We start from the raw sequence: 23,344 nt of genomic DNA, 5'->3' as shown, positions 1-23,344 counted from the left end.
TGACTTATTTTGTCTTTGTGAAAATATTGGACACAGTGTGTTGTCAAGCTTATGAGATGCGATGCAAGTTTAAGCCACTGTGACACTATTGTTCTTTTTTTTTCACTTTTATAAATGTCCATTCCACTTTTTTAATCAGAAAGACTATATCATTGACTACTAATTTTTAAGGGGCTAAGAATGTTGCCCATTGCATTTTTTGGACTTTTTTTTTGTTTCAACTTAGCAAATAAATAAAAATGTTACTTTGGCTGTATGCAAATGTTGTTTTTTTCTTTCTTTTGTCTTCATCAGTGACTTAATTTATCGGTACTTATGCATTACTGACCTGAACTTTAGATGTTGAAAGTAATTAGTACATGGAGGACAGCGCACCAGCTCTTTCAAAGACCAGTAGATGGCGTGAACTCTCTTTTTTTGAATGTATCACAGTGGCAAAAAATACCTTTACATACAATATGTATACATTCCAGATTATTTGAAGGAGAAAAACTCATTCTAAACTTGCAATTTCAAAAAAGCTTAGGTGTAACTAATATATGAATAATTATTTCTATATGATATAATTGAGCTACGGGCAAACTACTGTACATCCTGCTGGCTGGTTATGATTTTTAAATTAATCCAACTTGCCCAAATATTTTTTTTTTCATCGCACAGTCAGGAGATTGAGGATTCAACCATCGTCTCTATGTGGAGTTTGCCTGTTGGCTGTGGAGTGAGTTGGTTTTCGCCGTGTACTCTGACTTCCTCGCACATTCCAAAAATATGCACAATAGATCAATTAGAGACTCTAAAGCGTTTGAATGAGTCGAATGGTTGTTTGTATAATTGTATCCTTTGAATGGCTGGTGACCAGTCCAGAGTGTACTCCACTTCTTACCCAAAGTCAGCTGGGATAGGCTCCAGCTTACCTGTGACTCTAATGTGGACATGGTTATAAATTATGGATGGATGGATATATACTGTACCGACTTTTGTCATGTTTCATTTTTTTTGTTCACGTTTATTTTTGATTTACTTTTTCTTTCAGGAAGGTCCACAGGGAAAGAGAACTCTCATGTGAGATTCGAATGAAACTCTTTCAGGATGTTTCGCCTCTCGATTTTGGTGTGCCCTTGTCACTGTTCCCCCTGGACCCTCACACACTGAAAGGTTCTTACCCTTATGAGTGTGCTGTTCAAGAGCTGAAGCTTCTTACAAAAGACTTCTGCCCTCAAAGAAAGTTGGAATGTATTGGTAAGTTTTTTTTAAATATTTATTCCGTAGAAATACAAATAGCTCAGGTAATGGGTGAGTACCCGCAGGCAAGTCTAGCTACTCAAGCACAGTGTCTAATTAAAGTTAAAGCACCAATGAACACTACGTGTGGTGAAATTTGTCCTCTGCGTTTGACCCATCCCCTTGTTCACCCCCTGGGAGGTGAGGGGAGCAGTGGGCAGCAGCGATGGCCGCGCCCGGGAATCATTTTTGGTCATTTAACCACCAATTCCAACCCTTGATGCTGAGTGCCAAGCAGGGAGGTAATGGGTCCCATTTTTATAGCGCGGACAAACATTTATATCACAACACGTAGTTTTTAGCTTGTGTAATAATGAAAACTATGTTGACTCATGCTCAGTCTTTGTGGCACAAGAACTGGCTGTATTGTTTCCACATTGATACTGTATAGGTGTTTCAAAATAGCGCAATCTGCTAGATTGAAAAAGTCATTACATTTGAGTACAAAGCATAGTATTCTCTCGATCATTGCAGGGGTTAAGGCAAGGGTCGGGAACCTTTTTGGCTGAGAGAGCTATGAAAGCCAAATATTTCAAAATGTATTTCCGTGGGAGCCATATAATATTTTTTAACACTGAATACAACTAAATGCGTGCATTTTTAAGTAAGACCAACATTTTTAGAGTATAGTAAGTTTCTTATTATTTTTAATAAAATTGTTATTCTAAAAGTTAACCAATAATAAGTATAATACTTCTTACCATTAATGCGAACTCTTGAGCAGGTGCGATAGAAAACGGATGGTTGGATTAAAATGCATGAGAATGTTTTATAATTTGAAGGTTATTTTTAACACTGTGATTACCAGCGGAATTATTAATTACTTATCGTGTTAAGCAATGTCAGCTAAGATTTATCTGAGAGCCGGATGCAGTCATCAAAAGAGCCGCATCTGGCTCTAGACCCATTGGTTCCCTACCCCTGGGTTAAGGTATAAACTGCACTGTGGAGATGAAAGTATGCAGTATGCAGATTTTATTACCGCCACCAAAGAGGTTCTGTTTTTGCCAGGGTTTGTTTGTCTATTTGTTAGCAACATAACTTAAACCAGTGGTTCTCAACCTTTTTTCAGTGATGTACCCCCTGTGAACATTTTTATAATTCAAGTACCCCCTAATCAGAGCAAAGCATTTTTGGTTGAAAAACAGAGATAAAGAAGTAAAATACAGCACTATGTCATCAGTTTTTGATTTATTAAATTGTATAACAGTGCAAAATATTGCTCATTTGTAGTGGTCTTTCTTGAACTACTTGGAAAAAAAGGTATAAAAATAACTAAAAACTTGTTGAAAAATAAACAAGTGATTCAATTATAAATAAAGATTTCTACACAGAAGTAATCATCAACTTAAAGTGCCCTCTTTGGGGATTGTAATAGAGATCCATCTGGATTCATGAACTTAATTCTAAACATTTCTTCACAAAAAAAGAAATCTTTAACATCAATATTTATGGAACATGTCCACAAAAAAATCCTGCTGTCAACACTAAGTATTGCATTGTTGCATTTCTTTTCACAGTTTATGAACTTACATTCATATTTTGTTAAAGTATTATTCAATAAATATATTTATAAAGGATTTTTGAATTGTTGCTATTTTTAGAATTTTTAAAAAAAATCTCACGTACCCCCTGGCATACCTTCAAGTACCCCCAGGGGTACGCGTACCCCCATTTGAGAACCACTGACTTATACAGTTATGGACAGATTTTGACGACATTTTCAAAAATTTTCAATTAAAAAAATCCCTCTACTACGAACACACCTCTCTTGAATTCGTCCTCTTTTTCTCCTCTTTATGGCATCATCGAACCCATTTTCCCCAACCAAATCCGCACGGCGCAAAGTATTTTGGGAGATATAACATAGTTTGACACCGCTCAATGCAAAAGCGCCAGAAAACACTACTAACCAAGTTTTCGTTCGATACCAACACATGGCAGGGCATTAATGTGAGGATTGAAACTGCAATATCGCACTATCTACCACATCGTTACATCCCTAGTTCCTACTTGTATTGATTTAGTTTTTCCTTCTATTACAGTGAGGACATTACGCCTGATCTGCGCTTGTGCTGAAGACTACAGAGGCCTTCACGAGGTGGATTCAGCACCCAGTACAGCTGCCATGTAAGTAAATAATCAGTTCTTTTATTACAGCAGTCATGTGGGGAAAAAGTATTAAGCCTTTTTTTGTGAAAATGTTAAGCAAGAATTAAGGCTTGTCTTCTAAAGACCACTGTAGTGCACTTGAAGATTCACTTTTTGAAAGCAAAACAGATTTTCTGAGAATGGTGAAGCTTCTTTTTAAAATGAGAGCTTTCTTTGATGCCGTGACTCCCCTAAAGTTAAGTGTGAACATAATTTATAGAGCAGGGCTGTAAAGGTTTCTCTGTCAGGTCTAATCATTGACCAGTTAGATGTGGCACAGCAGGGGTTGTCCAAAGCTTTTTATCCCCCTACAGAGTGCCCCTTACTGTCCAGGCCTGAAACTGGGTCGTCCTGTCTAGTTTTGGAACTGACCCAGGACCCAACAAGAAGCCTAAGCGAGGGAGAGAGAGGGTTTGTGGAATTCAGGATAAAGCACTCAGTGTCAGACAAAGACTCAGTGGGTCATGATGTAGAACACACATTTCTGCATAGGCAATTTCAATTGTCTTCCTTTCAACGTATTTGAAACATTGGCAAACGATTGAGCACAGTGGACTGCTCCTCTTGTGTTCATCTCTGGGAGCATGGGCATCTATATTTTATCAAGTGAACAATGAACACAAATCTCTCTCTGAGTGCCAGTAGTTGTTTGAGATTTCATAGGACAGTTGATCAAGTTAGTAAACTGAAAACTACATTTTAAGAATTTGATGAGTTAATGCAACACATAAAACTGCCAGGTAGGGATGGGTACTGAATTCCGTACTGACCAAATTCCGTCGACGTAGTAAGAAATACTACTGCCACTGATACAATGGAATGAAGAAATATGTTACCTCTAAGAGTTTACAGCGGAACCTTTATAAGTTTATAAGTTGTCAACATTGCTAGAACAAAAACTATCTGCACCAGTAACTTGCACATTTACTTGTGACTTTGGCAATAAACATACAGTATAAAATACAGCATAATAAAGGATCTTAACCCTTTTGGAGCTCAAAGTGCATGTTGTCAAAAGCGGTCGACCATGTATGAGACCTCATGACCTCATAATTTTTTTCATACATTGAAGACATCAGGCATTGTGATTTTTCTGTCTACAGTCGGAAATCCGTCTTTATCGCTGTAAAAATATACAATATTATGTTCTGTTTTTTTCCGACTTACAATCTGTGTTAAAATCATGATCCGTCTCTTTGCCATACCTGCCAACAACTACGGTTTTCCTGTAATGAGTTCGGTTTTTGATAATCCAGTGATAAAAACTACGGTTTTCCATAAAAAATTATTAACTTAAAAATCTAAGCTACGTAGCGAAGCAACTCTACGGGCAGGGGACAAAACATACGGGACACATCAATTGTGGTTGGTTGGTGTACTATGATGAGTTACGATTGGTTAAGATTAAGGCAAAATATTACAGACAGGTCAATCACAGGTAAGATAGGGTGGGTCATCGAACCAGGATGGAAAATCGCAACAGACACGCACATCCCAAAAGACGACGAGAAATTCAGAGAAGAGAAGAGGGAATATTCAAGTGGGTGATTTACAAACACTGTTTCTATATGCGTTGGGAAATTGTGTAAGATGTAAATATAAACGGAATACAATGATTTGCTAATCATTTTCAACCCATATTCAGTTGAATATGCTACAAAGACAACATATTTGATGTTCAAACTGATAAACTTTTTTTTTTTTGCAAATAATCATTAATTTTGGAATTTGATGCCAGCAACACGTGACAAAGAAGTTGGGAAAGGTGGCAATAAATACTGATAAAGTTGTGGAATGCTCATCAAACACTTCTTTGGAACGGCGCAGTGGAAGAGTGGCTGTGCGCAACCCGAGGGTCCCTGGTTCAAATCCCACCTAGTACCAACTTCGTCACGTCCGTTGTGTCCTGAGCAAGACACTTCGCCCTTGCTCCTGATGGGTGCTGGTTGGCGCCTTGCATGGCAGCTCCCTCCATCAGTGTGTGAATGTGTGTGTGAATGGGTAAATGTGGAAGTAGTGTCAAAGCGCTTTGAGTACCTTGAAGGTAGAAAAGCGCTATACAAGTACAACCCATTTACCCATTTATTATCCCACAGGTGTGCAGGCTAATTGGGAACAGGTGGGTGCCATGATTGGGTATAAAAACAGCTTCCCAAAAAATGCTCGGTCTTTTACAAGAAAGGATGGGGCGAGGTACACCCCTTTTTCCACAACTGCGCGAGCAAATAGTCAAACAGTTTAAGAACAATGTTTCTCAAAGTGCAATTGCAAGAAATTTAGGGATTTCAACATATACGGTCCATGATATCATCAAAAAGTTCAGATAATCTGGAGAAATCACTCCACGTAAGCGGCATGGCCGGACACCAACATTGAATGACCGTGACCTTCGATCCCTCAGACGGATTCTCTTCCTTAGGTTTTTCTACTTTGCCACATTGGGACAAATGTATGCGTCTGGATAAAACAATGCCCAAAACATTCATTTTAGTCGTTTACCATGTGAGCCCAAATCAAAACTGCTCTCGACATGGAAGACGTGGAATATACATTTAAGAACTAAATGCTCAATTTAATTTTCATTGGTGTTTCAGAACAAGACAGTAGCTGACATTTTGTCCATTATTTCTACTGTTTATATTTTGACTTTAAATATTTGACCCATTTTGAAACATAAACATGACTGCAAGATATTTGTTATTTCATGCTATAAATCACAAATGGCTATTCAGATAAATTAAGTTAGCTAATAGAATAAATATTGTTTGGTCTCTTTATATTTTTTGCATTTGGAGCAGTTAGAAGTGGCGGGGGAGACGGAGACAGAAATTGGCTGTAAAATCCAAGCAGAATCCACAAAAGCAGAAACCAAAAGGAAAATGCAAGCTGCTCAGAAATTTTCCAGGAAGGTTCATGTCAGAGCCATCAACGCAAAAATGCCAAAGTAATGTGTAAATGAACCAAAGTATTGTGTAAATAATGTAAATGACTAGATGAACCATCTGTGGTTGTGAAGTGAACATTAGTAACGTTGGAACTACTGTATAGAGTTGGCTAACCCATGTGGTTCCTGTGGATGTGAACACAAGTTGTAATTACTGTAGTGACTAAATAACATAGTGCCTGAAACAGACAGTGATTCATTTGGATGAATGGGGTATGTATTTATGTAAACTATTTTTCAATTCTTTAAACACTGAAACATCTTTAAATTGTGCTTTTTTTGCTCATTATACTCATTCTGAAAAACCAGGAGCTTTTGGGGAAGTTTGCCCACCTTACATACAACTTTTATTTAACCACATAAGAAACCCATCGAGATCTAAATCTCTTTCACAAGGGTCACCTGGCCAAGAGGTCAACAACGCATGTCACAGAGCAGTTTCAGACTGTGCACCAGTGCACAAAGCAAGGTCCATAAACCCTCCACACAGTTTTATGGATGTGGATGAACTTGACTGGCCTGCAGAGTCCTGCCCTGAACCCGATAGAACACCTTTGGGATGAATTAGAACAGAGACTGAGAGCCAGGCCTTCTCGACCAACACCAGCGTGTGACCTCACCAATGCGCTTTTGGAAGAATGGTCGAAAATTCCTATAAACACACTCCGCAACCTTGTGGACAGCCTTCCCAGAAGAGTTGAAGCTGTAATAGCTGTAAAAGTTGGACCAAAAATCATATTGAACCCTATGGGTTAGGAATGGGATGGCACATCAAGTTCATTCAGTTGGGCAAAAAAAGTATTTAGTCAGCCACCGATTGTGCAAGTTCTCCCACTTAAAATGATTACAGAGGTGTGTAATTGTCATCATAAGTACACTTCAACTGTGAGAGACAGAATGTGAAAAAAAATCCAGGAATTCACATTGTAGGAATTTTAAAGAATTTATTTGTAAATTCTGGTGGAAAAAAAGGATTTGGTCAACCATTCAAAGCTTTCACTGATGGAAGGAGGTTTTGGCTCAAAATCTCACGATACATGGCCCCATTCATTCTTTCCTTAACACGATCAATCATCCTGTCCCCTTAGCAGAAAAACAGCCCCAAAGCATGATGTTTCCACCCCCATGCTTCACAGTAGGTGTGGTGTTCTTGGGATGCAACTCAGTATTCTTCTTCCTCCAAACACGACAAGTTGAGTTTATACCAAATAGTTCTCTTTTGGTTTCATCTGACCACATGACATTCTCCCAATCCTCTGCTGTATCATCCATGTATCCACTTTGGTATAAACTCAAATTGTCGTGTTTGGAGGAGGAATAATACTGAGTTGCATCCCAAGAACACCACACCTGCTGTGAAGCATGGTTGATCCGTGTTAAGGAAAGAATGAATGGGGCCATGTATCGTGAGATTTTGAGCCAAAACCTCCTTCCATCAGTGAGAGCTTTGAATGGTTGACCAAATACTTATTTTTCACCATAAATTACAAATAAATTCTTTAAAATTCCTACAATGTGAATTCCTGGATTTTTTTTCACATTCTGTTTCTCACAGTTGAAGTGTACCTATGATGAAAATTACAGACCTCTGTCATCATTTTAAGTGGGAGAACTTGCACAATCGGTGGCTGACTAAATACTTTTTTGCGCCATTGGATGTTATATTTTATATTGATATTAGTGTACATTTTTATTCTACTTTATACCTTCATTATCCCTTCCATCCTTTGTAACTGAGATACTGTGCAGAACACTTTCCCTTGCGGATCAATAAAATTTGACTAAGTCTAATTAACTTATACAGAAATTGTGGAATTTTCTCTGCCTTTACCCGAGTGAGTCGGCATCTGAAATGCATCACTCCGAAGGGCTGGATTCATACCCCCCACCCCTCTTTATGCCCACTACCCCTACATGCAAAGAGTCATCGGCAAACCACTACCCTCACAGGAACGCGCAAAATGTGAGGATAGGGCTAAAAAGTAGCCTCAATGGTTTATTAGGACTGATCCCCAGTATGTGATGTTAGAATGTAATTACAAACCCTGTTTCCATATGAGTTGGGAAATTGTGTTAGATGTAAATATAAACGGAATACAATGATTTGCAAATCATTTTCAACCCATATTCATTTGAATGCACTACAAAGACAAGATATTTGATGTTCAAACTCTTAAACTTTTTTTTTTGCAAACATTTATTAAATTATAATTTTATGGCTGCAACACGTGCCAAAGTAGTTGGGAATTGGGGCATGTTTACCACTGTGTTACATCACCTTTTCTTTTAACAACATTTAATAAACGTTTGGGCACTGAGGAAGCTAATTGTTGAAGCTTTGAAAGTGGAATTTTTTTCCATTCTTGTTTTATGTAGCGCTTCAGTCGTTCAACAGTCTGGGGTCTCCGCTGTCGTATTTTACGCTTCATAATGCGCCACACATTTTCGATGGTAGACAGGTCTGGACTGCAGGCGGGCCAGGAAAGTACCCGCACTCTTTTGTTACGAAGCCACGCTGTTGTAACACGTGCTGAATGTGGCTTGGCATTGTCTTGCTGAAATAAGCAGGGGCGTCCATGAAAAAGACGGCGCTTATATGGCAGCATATGTTGTTCCAAAACCTGTATGTACCCTTCAGTATTAATGGTGCCTTCACAGATGTGTAAGTTACCCATGCCTTTGGCACTAATGCACCCCCATACCATCCCAGATGCTGGCTTTTGAACTTTGCGTCGATAACAGTCTGGATGGTTCGCTTCCCCTTTGGTCCGGATGACACGATGTAGAATATTTCCCCCCCAAAAATTGAAATGTCGACTCGTCAGACCACAGAACACTTTTCCACTTTGCATCAGTCCATCTTATATGATCTTGGGCCCAGAGAAGCCGGCTGCGTTTCTGGATGTTGTTGATAAGTGGCTTTCGCTTTGCATAGTAGAGCTTTAACTTGCACTCACAGATGTAGCGACAAACTATATTTAGTGACAGTGGTTTTCTGAAAGGTTCCTGAGCCAATGTGGTGATATCCTTTAGAGATTGTTGTCGGGTTTTGATACAGTGCCGTCTGAGGGCTCGAATGTCACGGTCATTCAATGTTGGTTTCCGGCCATGCCGCTTACGTGGAGTGATTTCTCCAGATTCTCTGAACCTTTTGATGATATTATGGACCGTAGACGTTGAAATCCCTAAATTTCTTGCAATTGCACTTTGAGAAACGTTGTTCTTAAACTGTTTGACTATTTGCTCACGCAGTTGTGGACAAAGGGGTGTACCTCGCCTCATCCTTTCTCATGAAAGACTGAGCATTTTTTGGGAAGCTGTTTTTATACCCAATCATGGCACCCACCTTTTCCCAATTAGCCTGGACACCTGTAGGATGTTCCACATAAGTGTTTGATGAGCATTCCTCAACTTTATCAGTATTTATTGCCACCTTTCCCAACTTCTTTGTCACATATTGCTGGCATCAAATTCTAAAGTTAATGATTATTTGCAACAAAAAAAAAATGTTTATCAGTTTGAACATCAAATATTTTGTCTTTGTAGCATATTCAACTGCATATGGGTTGAAAATGATTAGCAAATAATTGTATTCCGTTTATATTTCCATCTAACACAATTTCCCAACTCATATGGAAACAGGGTTTGTAATTGGAGACAATAGGCAATTGTGAGTGTTGTGTTAGCTTGCCCAAACCTCAGGGAACCTGCTCAATCAGAATATGTTATTGTACGATTTGGGGTCAGTGGAGGACCAGCAGTATTTCTTCTCACGCAAACCCTGCAAGCAAACTGTTATGCTTGCGTGTGAGTCCTAATAAACAAATAGTCACTACAGAGACATGGGGAGAACGCTATCACACTCTCATCATCTCAGGCTTGCATTTTATCCTCCACGTTGCTTAAAGAGTGAAAGAAAACGCTATAATTTTCAGTCCGGCACGCACAGAACACATAATCATATGATCTTGTTTCTATTCAGTACCCAAGAGGGTGTAGCTCATCATAATTTGTCTGTGCGCTCTATTTAGTTTTACTTGTTTGTTTCCGATGTGGAACCACTCCCTCCTTCTTCTGTACTTTGACAGTGGTGCCGATGACCTACTGCCAATCCTGTCCTTTGTGGTTCTGCGCTGTCAGTGTCCTCAACTGGTCTCTGAATGTGCTGCCTTGGAGGAGTTCATCCATGAAGGGTGAGTCCCCATAATGGAAAAAACATACATAATTTCACATAAAAGAACACTAGGGCTGTTTTCAACTCAGGATTTTCATAGTCAATTCTGTTTTGTTAGATTTTGCCCATAGTTGACATAGTTCAGTTCAATAAGTATAAAACGTTTTTTTTTTTCTATGCTAGCTTGTATGCTAACACGTATGCTAACGATTGCAGAACTAATGGGCATCCCCACAAATAAAAACATTTGTGAGTTTTTCGCATCTCAAAAAGGCTTAACAGCTTTTTAAAAAGTTAAACGTAATGAAAAAACAAAAGGCAAAAACAAGTACCGTATTTTTTGGATTATAAGTCGCAGTTTTTTTCATAGTTTGGGTTGCGACATATGTGTGAAATTATTAACACGTTACCGCAAAATATCAAATAATATTATTCATCTCATTCGCGGAAGAGACAAAGAAAATGTCAGCAATTGTCACACACACGTCAACCAATAAGAATTCGGCAGGGGAGGGTCATGGCAGAAGTGCATTGTGGGTCATGGGATGCTAACTGCTATATGCTATCTGCTGCTGCCGTAGCTATTAAAATGGATCATTTCATCGTTGGAGGTAACTTATAAAAACTGAGAAGGGCTGAACAAAAATGGCACCGAAAAGGAAATCATGTACTGCAGATTACAAGCTGGACGTAGTGAAATATGCGGCAGAAAACGACAAGAGGGAGCGGTGCATACCTTTGGAGTTGGCAGAGTTGTTTAGAAGCGACATCGAGGAAGAAGATTCCATCGGATTTATCGATTAGGAGTGACAGATTGCTTGGTAAACGTATAGCATGTTCTATATGTTATAGTTATTTGAATGACTCTTACCATAATATGTTACGTTAACATACCAGGCACCTTCTCAGTTGGTTATTTATGCGTCATATAACGTACACTTATTCAGCCTGTTGTTCACTATTCTTTATTTATTTTAAATTGCCTTTCAAATGTCTATTCTTGGTGTTGGATTTTATCAAATAAATTTCCCCCCAAAATGCGACTTATACTCCAGTGCGACGTATATATGTTTTTTTTCCTTCTTTACTATGCATTTTCGGCCAGTGCGATTTATACTCCGGAGCGATTTATAATCCGAAAAATACGGTAATAGTAGCCCCACTATTTATTGATTAACGTGGACCCTGACTTAAACAAGTTGAAAAATGTATTCGGCTGTTACCATTTAGTGGTCAATTGTACAGAATATGTACTGTAGTGTGCAATCTACTAATAATAGTTTAAATCAATCAATCAATCCATATATGCACATATATACAATACAACCTTAAAAATGATTTTAGCCTTTTTAAACACATATCCCTTTTTAAATTCCCTCCTCTTCTTTCCTGACAATTTAAATCCATGTTCAAGTAAATTTATTTTTTTTATTGTAAAGAATAATAAATTATTTTAATTTAATTCTTCATTTTAGTTTCTGTTTTTTCGATGAAGAATATTTGTGAAACATTTATTCAAACTTGTGATTAAAATTCCAAAAATATATTCTGGCAAATCTAGAAAATCTGTAGAATCAAATTTAAATCTTATTACAAAGTGGATTTTAACCTATTTAAAACATTTCATCAAAATTTTAAAATTAATCTTAATCAGAAAAATTTACCAATGATTTTTCATAAATTCTTTTTTAAAGTTTTTCAAAAAGATTCGAATTAGCTAGTTTTTCCCTTAATTTTTTTCGGTTAAATTTTGAATTTTAAAGAGGCGAAATTGAAGATAAACTATGTTTCAAAAAAAATGTTTTCATTTTTTTCGTGTTTTCTCCTCTTTTAAACTGTTTTTTTTTCTATAATTTATTCTCTCCAAAAAACTTTCCGTAAAAGGAAAAAAAATATACGACGGAATGACAGACAGAAATACCCATTTGACCCATTTATATATATATATATATATATATATATATATATATATATATATAGGCTTCACGGTGGCAGAGGGGTTAGTGCGTCTGCCTCACAATACGAAGTTCCTGCAGTCCTGGGTTCAAATCCAGGCTCGGGATCTTTCTGTGTGGAGTTTGCATGTTCTCCCCGTGAATGCGTGGGTTTCCTCCGGGTACTCCGGCTTCCTCCCACTTCCAAAGACATGCACCTGGGGATAGGTTGATTGGCAACACTAAAATTGGCCCTAGTGTGTGAATGTGAGTGTGAATGTTGTCTGTCTATCTGTGTTGGCCCTGCGATGAGGTGGCGACTTGTCCAGGGTGTACCCTGCCTTCCGCCTGATTGTAGCTGAGATAGGCGCCAGCGCCCCCCGCGACCCTGAAAGGGAATAAGCGGTAGGAAATGGATGGATTGATATATATATATATATATATATATATATATATATATATATATATTTATTTAAGGTAAATTGAGCAAATTGGCTATTTCTGGAAATGTATTTAAGTGTGTATCAAACTGGTAGCCCTTTGCATTAATCAGTACCCAAGAAGTAGCTCTTGGTCTCAAAAAGGTTGGTGACCCCTGACCTACATCGACATTTTATATACACACTGCAAGTACAAAACCCAAAACCAGTGAAGTTGGCACGTGGTGTAAATGGTAAATAAAAACAGACTACAATGATTTGCAAGTCCTTTCCAACCTATATTCAATTGCATAGAATGCAAAGAGAAGATACTTAAAATTCGAACTGGTAAACTTTATTTTTTGTCAAAAATTAGCTCATTCGAAATTTGATGCCAGCAACATGTTTCAAAAAAGCTGGCACAAGTGGCATCCAACACAATTTTCCAACTCATATGGAAACGGGTTTTGTACATAAGGATTGTGTGAATGATAGGCAAAATTGCATAAAAAGTGCAGTTCCCCTTAAAACGTATCAAACCGAACAAATAAGTAATCAAAGTAACAACTTAAAGATACAAAGCAAATCATCTTTTCACTGAAACCAATACAAAAAAGCTTGTGTGGAACACGTTCCCTTGTGGATCATTAGAGTTTGTCCAAGTAAATGTTGTCAATGATTGATTGATTGATTGATTGATTGATTGATACTTTTATTAGTAGATTGCACAGTTCAGTACATATTCCGTACAATTGACCACTAAATGGTAACACCCGAATAAGTTTTTTAACCTGTTTAAGTCGGGGTCCACGTTAATCAATTCATGGCGTTATCAACCTTACAAAAACAGAAAATAGCTGACGGCTCTGCTACAAACTGAAGGTAAAACAAGTATCTTGCAAGAGATAACTTGTGTCTTACTTTAAAAGCCTACTGAAATGAGCTTTTCTTATTCAAACGGGGATAGCAGGTCCATTCTATGTGTCATACTTGATCATTTCGTGATATTGCAATATTTTTGCTGAAAGGATTTAGTAGAGAACATCGACGATAAAGTTCACAGCTTTTGGTCGTTAGTAAAAAAGCCTTGCCTGTACCGGAAGTAGCAGACGATGTGCGCGTGACGTCACAAGGGTGAGGGCTCCTCAAATCCTCATATTGTTTATAATGTGAGCCTCCAGCAGCCAGAGCTATTTGGACCAAGAAAGCGACAATTTTCCCATTAATTTGAGCGAGGATGAAATATTTGTGGATGAGGAAAGTTAGAGTGAGGCAAGAAAAAAAAAGAATAAATAAATAAAGTTAAAAAAAAAGGCGATTGCATTGGGAGCGATTTAGATGTTTTTAGACACATTTACAAGGATAATTCTGGGCAATCCCTTCAATCAATCAATCAATCAATCAATGTTTATTTATATAGCCCTAAATCACAAATGTCTCAAAGGACTGTACAAACCACTACGACTACGACATCCTCGGAAGAACCTTATCTTTCTATTGTGTTGCTAGTGTTTTGGTGAGTTAAATAGTACCCGATAGTTGGAGGGGTGTGTCCACGGGTGTGTGGACGCCAGTCTCTGAGGGAAGTCACGAAGCTGCAGCAGGACAGAAGTTCCGCTGATCTACTGTAAGAGGCGACTTTTTACCACAATTTTCTCACCGAAACCTGCCAATTGACAAGTGGTCGGGAACCATGTTCGCTTCTCCGCTCTGATCCATAGTAAAGGTTCTCCTCTGGGAATTTTAAACAAGGAAACACCGTGTGTTTGTGTGGCTAAGGGCTAAAGCTTCCCTCCTCCATCTTTCTATTTTGACTTCTCCATTATTAATTGAACAAATCGCAAAAGATTCAGCAACACAGATGTCCGAAATACTGTGTAATTGCACGATGAAATGAGACGACTTTTAGCCGTAAGTAGTGCTGGGCTAATATGTCCCCTCCAACCAATACCGTCACGCGTCATCATTCCGCGACGTTTTCAACAGGAAACTCCGCGGAAAATTTTAAATTGTAACTTAGTAAACTAAACCGGCCATATTGGCATGTGTTGCAATGTTAAGATTTCATCATTGATATATAAACTATCAGACTGCGTAGTCGGGAGTAGTGGGTTTCAGTAGGCCTTTAAAAAAACAGTACGGCTATAAATGATAGCAAACCAATAACATATTTATGTGAATTGCCAGGCAAAACCCAACCAGTGTGCTACAAGTTTTGTTTCTGTCCATCACTTTTTATTAACACTTATTTCTCTGTCCCAGCTATTTGATTGGCGAGGAAGGCTATTGTTTGACTTCCATGCAGAGTGCTTTGGCCTTTGTGCAGTCGCTGCATGTAGACGGCGTGGACCCTCCTGCAGAGCACTCCGTTTGAAACAGGTAGATGATATTCTCATTCTTTTGTGTTGGATTCATAAGCAAAACATTGTATCCAGTACAGCAAATACAATATATTTGATCAACTCAACAAATGGGACAAATACAGTAAATCCAATGGGCACAACTGTAATCCAGTTGAAGGGAATTGACTAGAAGTAATTGTACACAAGAGGTTGCTTTTTTGTTTTTATTTAAATTTGGTTCAAATGAGATGATATTTTATAAAAGTGTACTTTCGTCATTTGACCATGAATGCCCTTCTGAGGCTCAGTTTTTTTGTCTGTTTCAAAACCACATTTGCACACATTTTATTTAAAGGAATCCAAGTGTTTTTCTTGTTTTTAATTGCTTCTTATTGTTTGAAAGAAGCGTGTCTTGCGGATGAAAAAAACGTTTGCAATATTTATCTGGCATGGTTTGTTAAGACATCACTTATATCAATGTTCAGTATAATAATAATAGTTATAATATATTTAATATAAGGACTGAGTAAATATTTCAATTCTAATGAATTGTGTACTGGCTCAACTATAAAACACAATTTGACTGATGTTCATGTCAAAACATTTTGAAAAGGTCATTTAGAATGTAACACAAAAATAAAGTCTATATGTGAGGTGGCGACTTGTCCAGGGTGTACGCAGTCTTCCGCCCGAATGCAGCTGAGATTGGCTCCAGCACCCCCCGCGATCCCAAAAGGGACAAGCGGTAGAAAATGGATGGATATGGCTGCTTTTTGTTTTGTTTTTACAATTCAAACTCTGTGCATTATGCAAATTATTAATTGTATATGAATTCTGTAACCTTCTTGTTCTTTGTTAAACAATAAACAATAAATGTGTTTGGGTCAATAAAGACAAGATTATGTTTTTATGGTTTTAGAATTTAACTTCCATTGGGGGATGAAGTGTGAAATAATAAATCTTTTAGATACTGAATAAAAAGAATTATACAAATATTAAACATTACCTTAAAGTTGGAAATATATCAAATAATTAATTATTTAATTAGAACATCTTAATTATGCAATGATAACATAATTAAAAAAATTGTATAGTTATATTCTTTTAAGCTTTAAGAAAATAAAGCTATGAAATATTTCCTTGTAATCTACAAAATACATTGAATTAATATTTTTATTAATCAAATATCATATTAAATACATAAAAAGTATAAACAATTAAATGTATTTGTAAATTAATCTTAAATCGTAAAAATACTCAGTGTTAAGCTTATTAAAAGTACACATTGAATATCAACTCAATAATACTTAAAATAATCAAAAATATACTTTCAATTAAGTTTTACAGTACTTAATTAAAAATACATTAAATAAACAATTACAATTTTTTGAATAGTACAATATTAACCTGTAATTAAAAAATGTAAAAGTAATTCACATATTTTATTTTCGAAACTCAAATATTCAAGAATACAAATGTACAAAACCCAAAACCAGTGAAGTTGGCACGTTGTGTAAATCATAAATAAAAACCGAATACAATGATTTGTGTATTATTGCCCGAGGCATGGGTAACTTACACATCTGTGACGGCAAAATTAATGCTGAAAGGTACATACAGGTTGTGGAGCAACATATGTTGCCATCCAAGCAACGTCTTTTTCATTGACGCCCCTGCTTATTTCAGCAAGACAATTTCAAGCCACATGTTACAACAGCGTGGCTTCATAATACAAGAGTGCGGGCACTAGACTGGCCTGCCTGTAGTCCAGACTTGTCTCCCATTGAAAATGTTTGGCGCAATATGAAGCCTAAAATACCACAACGGAGACCCCGAACTGTTGAACAACTTAAGCTGTACATCAAGCAAGAATGGGAAAGAATCCCACCAGAAAAGCTTCAAAAATTGGTCTGCTCAGTTCCCAAATGTTTACTGTGTGTCGTTAAAAGGAAAGGCCATGTAACTCAGTGGTAAAAATGCCCCTGTGCCAACTTTTTTTGCAATGTGTTGCTGCCATTAAATACTAAGTTAATGATTATATGCAAAAAAATTGAATTTTCTCAGTTTGAACATTAAGTATCTCGTCTTTGCAGTCTATTCAATTGAATATAAGTTAAAAAGGATTTGCAAATCTTTGTGTTCTGTTTTTATTTACCATTTACACAACCTGTCAACAATTAGCTCTGAGGTTGTGCTTTTACTGGCGACTTTAAAGTCTGTGTGCTATAAAACAAGTAAAACATCAATTCTATCTTTGTTTTCCAATTTTGGTTGAAATCATGTGCCTTTTGAGTCTAAGGTACAAAGAAACACCTAAAATATTGAGAATGTGAAAAAAAAATCCAGGAATTCACATCGTAGGAATTTTAAAGAATTTAATAAAGAATGTATTAAAAGTTCTATTTTGGTTTCATCTGACCACATGACATTCTCCCAATCCTCTGCTGTATCATCCATGTATCCATTTTGGTATAAACTCAACTCGTTGTGTTTGGAGGAAGAAGAATACTGAGTTGCATCCCAAGAACACCACACCTACTGTGAAGCATGGGGGTGGAAACATCATGCTTTGGTGCTGTTTTTCTGCTAAGGGGACAGGATGATTGATCCGTGTTAAGGAAAGAATGAATGGGGCCATGTATCGTGAGATTTTGAGCCAAAACCTCCTTCCATCAGTGAGAGCTTTGAATGGTTGACCAAATACTTATTTTCCACCATAATTTACAAATAAATTCTTTAAAATTCCTACAATGTGAATTCCTGGATTTTTTTTTCACATTCTGTCTCTCACAGTTGAAGTGTACCTATGATGAAAATTACAGACCTCTGTCATCATTTTAAGTGGGAGAACTTGCACAATCGGTGGCTGACTAAATACTTTTTTGCCCCACTGTACTTCAATGTCATTGAGGTAACATCACTGTAGTGCAGGGGTCACCAACCTTTTAGAAACGAAGAACTATTTCTTGGGTACTGATTAATGCGAAGGGCTACCAGTTTGATACACACTTAAATAAATTGCCAGAAATAGCCAATTTGCTCAATTGACCTTTAATATATATATATATATATATATATATATATATATATATATATAAATAAATGGGTCTTTCTGTCCGTCATTCCGTCGTAAATTTTTGTTCCATTTACAGAAGGTTTTTTTGTAAAGAATAAATGATGAAAAAAACACTTAATTGAACAGTTTAAAAGAGGAGAAAATACGAAAAAAAATACAAATTAAATTTTGAAACATTGTTAATCTTCAATTTCGAACCTTTAAAATTCAAAATTCAACCGAAAAATATGAAGAGAAAAACTAGCTAATTCGAATCTTTTTGAAAAAATTAAAAAATGAATTTATGGAACATCATTAGTAATTTTTCCTGATTAAGATTAATTTTAGAATTTTGATGACATGTTTTAAATAGGTTAAAATCCAATCTGCACTTTGTTAAAATATATAACAAATTGAACCAAGCTATATTTCTAACATAGACAAATCATTATTTCTTCTAGATTTTTCAAAACAAACATTTTAAAAGAAATTCAAAAGACTTTGAAATAAGATTTAAATTTGATTCTAAAGATTTTTTAGATTTGCCAGAATATTTTTTTTTAATTTTAATCATAATAAGTTTGAAGAAATATTTCACAAATATTCTTCATCGAAAAAACAGAAGTTAAAATTAAGAATTAAATTAAAATGTATTTATTATTCTTTACAATAAAAACAATACATTTACTTCAACATTGATTTAAATTGTCAGGAAAGAAGAGGAAGGAATTTAAAAGGTAGATGTATTTAAAAATCCTAAAATCTTTTTTAGGTTGTATTTTTTTCTCTAAAATTATCTTTCTGAAAGTTATAAGAAGCAAAGTAAAAAAATAAATGAATTTATTTAAACAAGTGAAGACCAAGTCTTTAAAATATTTTCTTGGATTTTCAAATTCTATTTGAGTTTTTTCTCTCGTAGAATGAAAAATGTCGAGCAAAGCGAGACCAGCTTGCTAGTAAATAAATACAATAAAAAAAAAAGAGGCAGCTCACTGGTAAGTGCTGCTATTTGAGCTATTTTTAGAACAGGCCAGCGGGCGACTCATCTGGTCCTTACGGGCGACCTGGTGCTCGCTGTAGTGTAAACTAGAGATATTAACCGGCAGATAAATGCTTTAAGATGTGATATCGGAAATTATCTGTATCGGTTTCAAAAATATCGGTATTGGTTTCAAAAAATAAAATGTATGACTTTTTAAAACGCCGCTGTGTACACGGACGCAGGGAGAATTACAGAGCACCACTAAACCTTAAAGGCACTGCCTTTGCGTGCCGGCCCAATCACAAAATATATACGGCTTTTCAAACCCAAAAGTGAATGCAAGGCATGCTGGTCAACAGCCATACAGGTCACACTGAGGGTGGCCTTATAAACAACTTTAACAGTGTCACAAATATGCGCAAACCAAACAACAATGACAAACACATTTCGGGAGAACATCCGCACCGTAACACAACAGAACAAATACCCAGAATCCCTTGCAGCACTAACTCCTCCGGGACGCTACCTCCTCCTCATGCTCCCACAGGGAGAGCATGTCCCAAATTCCAAGCTGCTCTTTTAAGGCATGTTAAAAAAAGTAATGCACTTTTTGACTTCAATAAAAAATATGGCAGTGCCATGTTGGCATTTTTTTCCATAACTTCAGTTGATTTATTTTGGAAAACCTTGTTACATTGTTTAATGCATCCAGCGGGGCATCACAACAAAATTACACATAATAATGTGTTAATTCCACGACTGTACATATCGGTATCGGTAATTAAGGGTTGGACAATATCGGGATATCGGCAAAAAAGCCATTATTAAACATCCCTAGTGTGAACTACATTTATTTCATGTGATATACACTGTACGTTTTACATTGCTAGCAGGTCTGTGTTTTCTTCTCATCCCGCGTGTTTGAAGGTTGCAGAAAGAGTGCATATTTCCACATAAGTTGTTTGTATTCAGACAAGGCAAACGCAAAAACAGTGAAGTGAATTAATTAACTCATATTATGTTCTACATATAGTAAATGTTTATATACAGCTTGCAGAAAGCAAACAACCAATTTTAATTAAATAGTGGTATTTTGGTCTGAGCACATATTAAGATAAGGCCCCTTAGTTTGATATTTGCAGGTGGATTGGATCACTCTCCGTAGGAAACGAAGCTCTAATTGGGACTACAGAATGCTAAAGTGATAACCATATCCTTGAGAAAAGACTACCTGTCTAGCTCAACGCCAACATTTAAGGTATGACTTAGAGCAGTTGTTTTCCAGACACTTACACACGAACATCTCCTTTTATGGTTAGGATGTGCTCGCCTGACTTAGCACATACAAACAGAGACAGGAGGTAGGAATATTAAACTGATGGTTAGGCTTCTTCTCGAGAGGAGTCCTTCATATTTGACCTGACATTCTCCCAGGAACTGTGTAATGACACTCGTTTGTAATAAAGCAACGTTTGGTTCAGTACAGCGTCTCTGACGTCTCTTTTGATCCAGCTATGTAGCAATGAATGAAAGAATAAGATCGAAGATACAAGCGGCCGAAATTAGTTTCCTCAGAAGGGTGGCTGGCATCTCCCTTAGAGATAGGGTGAGAAGTTCAGTGACCCGAGAGAGACTCGGAGTAGAGCCGTTGCTCTTTCGCTTGGAAAGAAGCCAGCTTAGGAGGTACAGGCATCTCGTGCGGATGCCTCACGAGCGTCTCCGTAGGGAGGTCCTCGTTGCACGTCCCACTGGGAGGACACCCCATGGCAGGCCAAGGACCAGTTGGGGGGATTACATCTCCTCTCTGGCCTGGGAATGCTTCGGAATCCCCCAGGAGGAAGTTGCTAATGTTGCTCTGGAGAGGGAAGTCAAAGGGTCTCTATTGGAGCTGTTGTCTCCTTGACCCGATTCTGGATAAGCGGTTGAAAATGGATGGATGCGGCCGTGTTGCCCTTCTGCCCGGGCGAGGGTGACAAGACCAGAAATACACTTAAATAGCTTTCAGGAAAAGGCCATCTTGTTTTCCGAGACGTCATTTGTGACGTCATTCCCAGCCTCGACTTCCCACTTCCCATGTACAAACCCCGTTTCCATAGGGGTTGGGAAATTGTGTTGGATGTAAATATAAACAAAATACAATGATGTGCAAATTAGTTTCAACCCATATTCTGTTGAATATGCTACAAAGCAGCATATTTGATGTTCTAACTGATAAACTCTTTTTTTTTTTTTTGCAAATAATCATTAACTTCAGAATTTGATGCCAGCAACACGTGACAAAGAAGTTGGGAAAGGTGGCAATAAATATTGATGAAGTTGAGGAATGCTCATCAAACACTTCTTTGGAACATCCCACAGGTGTGCAGGCTAATTGGGAACAGGTGGGTGCCATGATTGGGTATAAAAACAGCTTCCATGAAATGCTGAGTAATTCACAAACAAGGATGGGGCGAGGGTCACCACTTTGTAAGCAAATTGTCGAACAGTTTTAGAACAACCTTTCTCAACGAGCTATTGCAAGGAATTTAGGGATTTTACCATCTTCGGTCCGTAAAATCATCAAAAGGTTCAGAGTATCAGGAAAAAATCACTGCACGTAAGCGATGATATTACGGACCTTGATCCCTCAGACGGTACTGCATCAAAAACCGACATCAGTGTGTAAAGGATGTCACCACACGGGCTCTGTAAAACTTCATAAAACCACTGTCAGTAACTACAGTTGGTCGCTACATCTGTAAGTGCAAGTTAAAACTCTACTATGCAAAGCATAACCCATTTATCAACAACACCCAGAAACGCCACCGGCTTCGCTGGGGCCCGAGATCATCTAAGATGGACTGATGCAAAGTGGAAAGGTGTTCTGTGGTCTGACGAGTCCACATTTCAAATTATGTTTGGAAACTGTGGACGTGGTGTCCTCCGGAACAAAGAGGAAAATAACCATCCGGATTGTTATAGGCGCAAAGTTCAAAAGCCAGCATCTGTGATGGTATGGGGGTGTATTAGTGCCCAAAGCATGTGTAACTTACACATCTGTGAAGGCACCATTAATGCTAAATGGTCCATACAGGTTTTGGAGCAACATATGTTGTCATCCAAGCAACGTTATCATAGACGCCCCAGTTTATTTCAGCAAGACAATGCCAAGCCACGGGTTACAACAGCGTGGCTTCGTCTTAAAAGAGTGCGGGTACTTTCCTGGCCCTCCTGCAGTCCCAGACCTGTCTCCCATCGAAAATGTGTGGTGCATTATGAAGCGTAAAATATGACAGCGGAGACCCAGGACTTTTGAACAACTGAAGCTCTACATAAAACAAGAATGGTAAAGAATTCCACTTTCAAAGCTTCAACAAATAGTTTCCTCAGTTCCCAAACGTTTATTGAGTGTTGTTAAAAGAAAAGGTGATGTAACACAGTGGTGAACATGCCCTTTCCCAACTACTTTGGCACGTGTTGCAGCCATGAAATTCTAATTTAATTATTATTTGCAAGAAAAAATAAAGTTTAAGTGTTTGAACATCAAATATATTGTCTTTGTCTTTGTAGTGCATTCAATTGAATATGGGTTGAAAAGGATTTGCAAATCATTGTATTCCGTTTAATTTCTCCTCGGGGATTAATAAAGTATGTCTGATTCTGATATTTACATCTGATTGATTGATACTTTTATTAGTAGATTGCACAGTTCAGTAAATATTCCGTACAATTGACCACTAAATGGTAACGCCCGAATACGTTTTTCAAGTTGTTTAAGTCGGGGTCCACGTTAATCAATTCAAATCAATCTAACACAATTCCCCAACTCATATGGAAACAGGGTTTGTAAATGGAATGCATTATAATTACCCCCACATTATGAAGACAGCGCTAAGCAGCAGTGTGAAGCCAGTGCAGGAACAGTACAGAATGGAGTGGAAACAAACTAAGAGCATGACACAGGAAGTGAAGCTAAAAAACACACAAAAACTTAAAGAATAGCCTCACCTACAAGTCGTAACAGTTACAAGAATGAATTTTCGAGGTCTTAGAAACCCCCAAAAACACAAGTTCAAAGTCTCG

The 23,344-nt window shown here is 37.4% G+C and overlaps 1 protein-coding gene across 5 annotated transcripts in view; it reads left to right on the top strand.

Moving 5' to 3' along the window:
- LOC133568224 (VPS9 domain-containing protein 1-like) overlaps window positions 1-23,344 on the top strand; it is a 90,834-nt gene that overhangs the window by 59,683 nt on the left and 7,807 nt on the right. Inside the window, exons 13-17 of one of the 5 annotated variants that reach the window (XM_061920020.1) lie at window positions 1,034-1,239; window positions 3,327-3,411; window positions 10,465-10,569; window positions 15,166-15,282; window positions 20,425-20,765. In XM_061920020.1, the coding sequence (XP_061776004.1) occupies window positions 1,034-1,239; window positions 3,327-3,411; window positions 10,465-10,569; window positions 15,166-15,277 (508 nt within the window). In that variant the 3' untranslated portion in view covers window positions 15,278-15,282; window positions 20,425-20,765. Of the gene's footprint in view, window positions 1-1,033; window positions 1,240-3,326; window positions 3,412-10,464; window positions 10,570-15,165; window positions 17,646-17,742; window positions 17,975-20,410; window positions 20,766-23,344 lie in introns of those variants that run through there. The other 4 variants (XM_061920021.1, XM_061920022.1, XM_061920019.1 and 1 more) reach the window with 4 other exon arrangements.

This window comes from Nerophis ophidion, linkage group LG14, assembly GCF_033978795.1.
Source record: "Nerophis ophidion isolate RoL-2023_Sa linkage group LG14, RoL_Noph_v1.0, whole genome shotgun sequence".
Classification (NCBI taxonomy): Eukaryota; Metazoa; Chordata; class Actinopteri; order Syngnathiformes; family Syngnathidae; genus Nerophis; species Nerophis ophidion.
The sequence above is the reverse complement of the archived record's forward strand: the minus strand, read 5'-3'. Positions and strand labels throughout refer to the sequence as shown.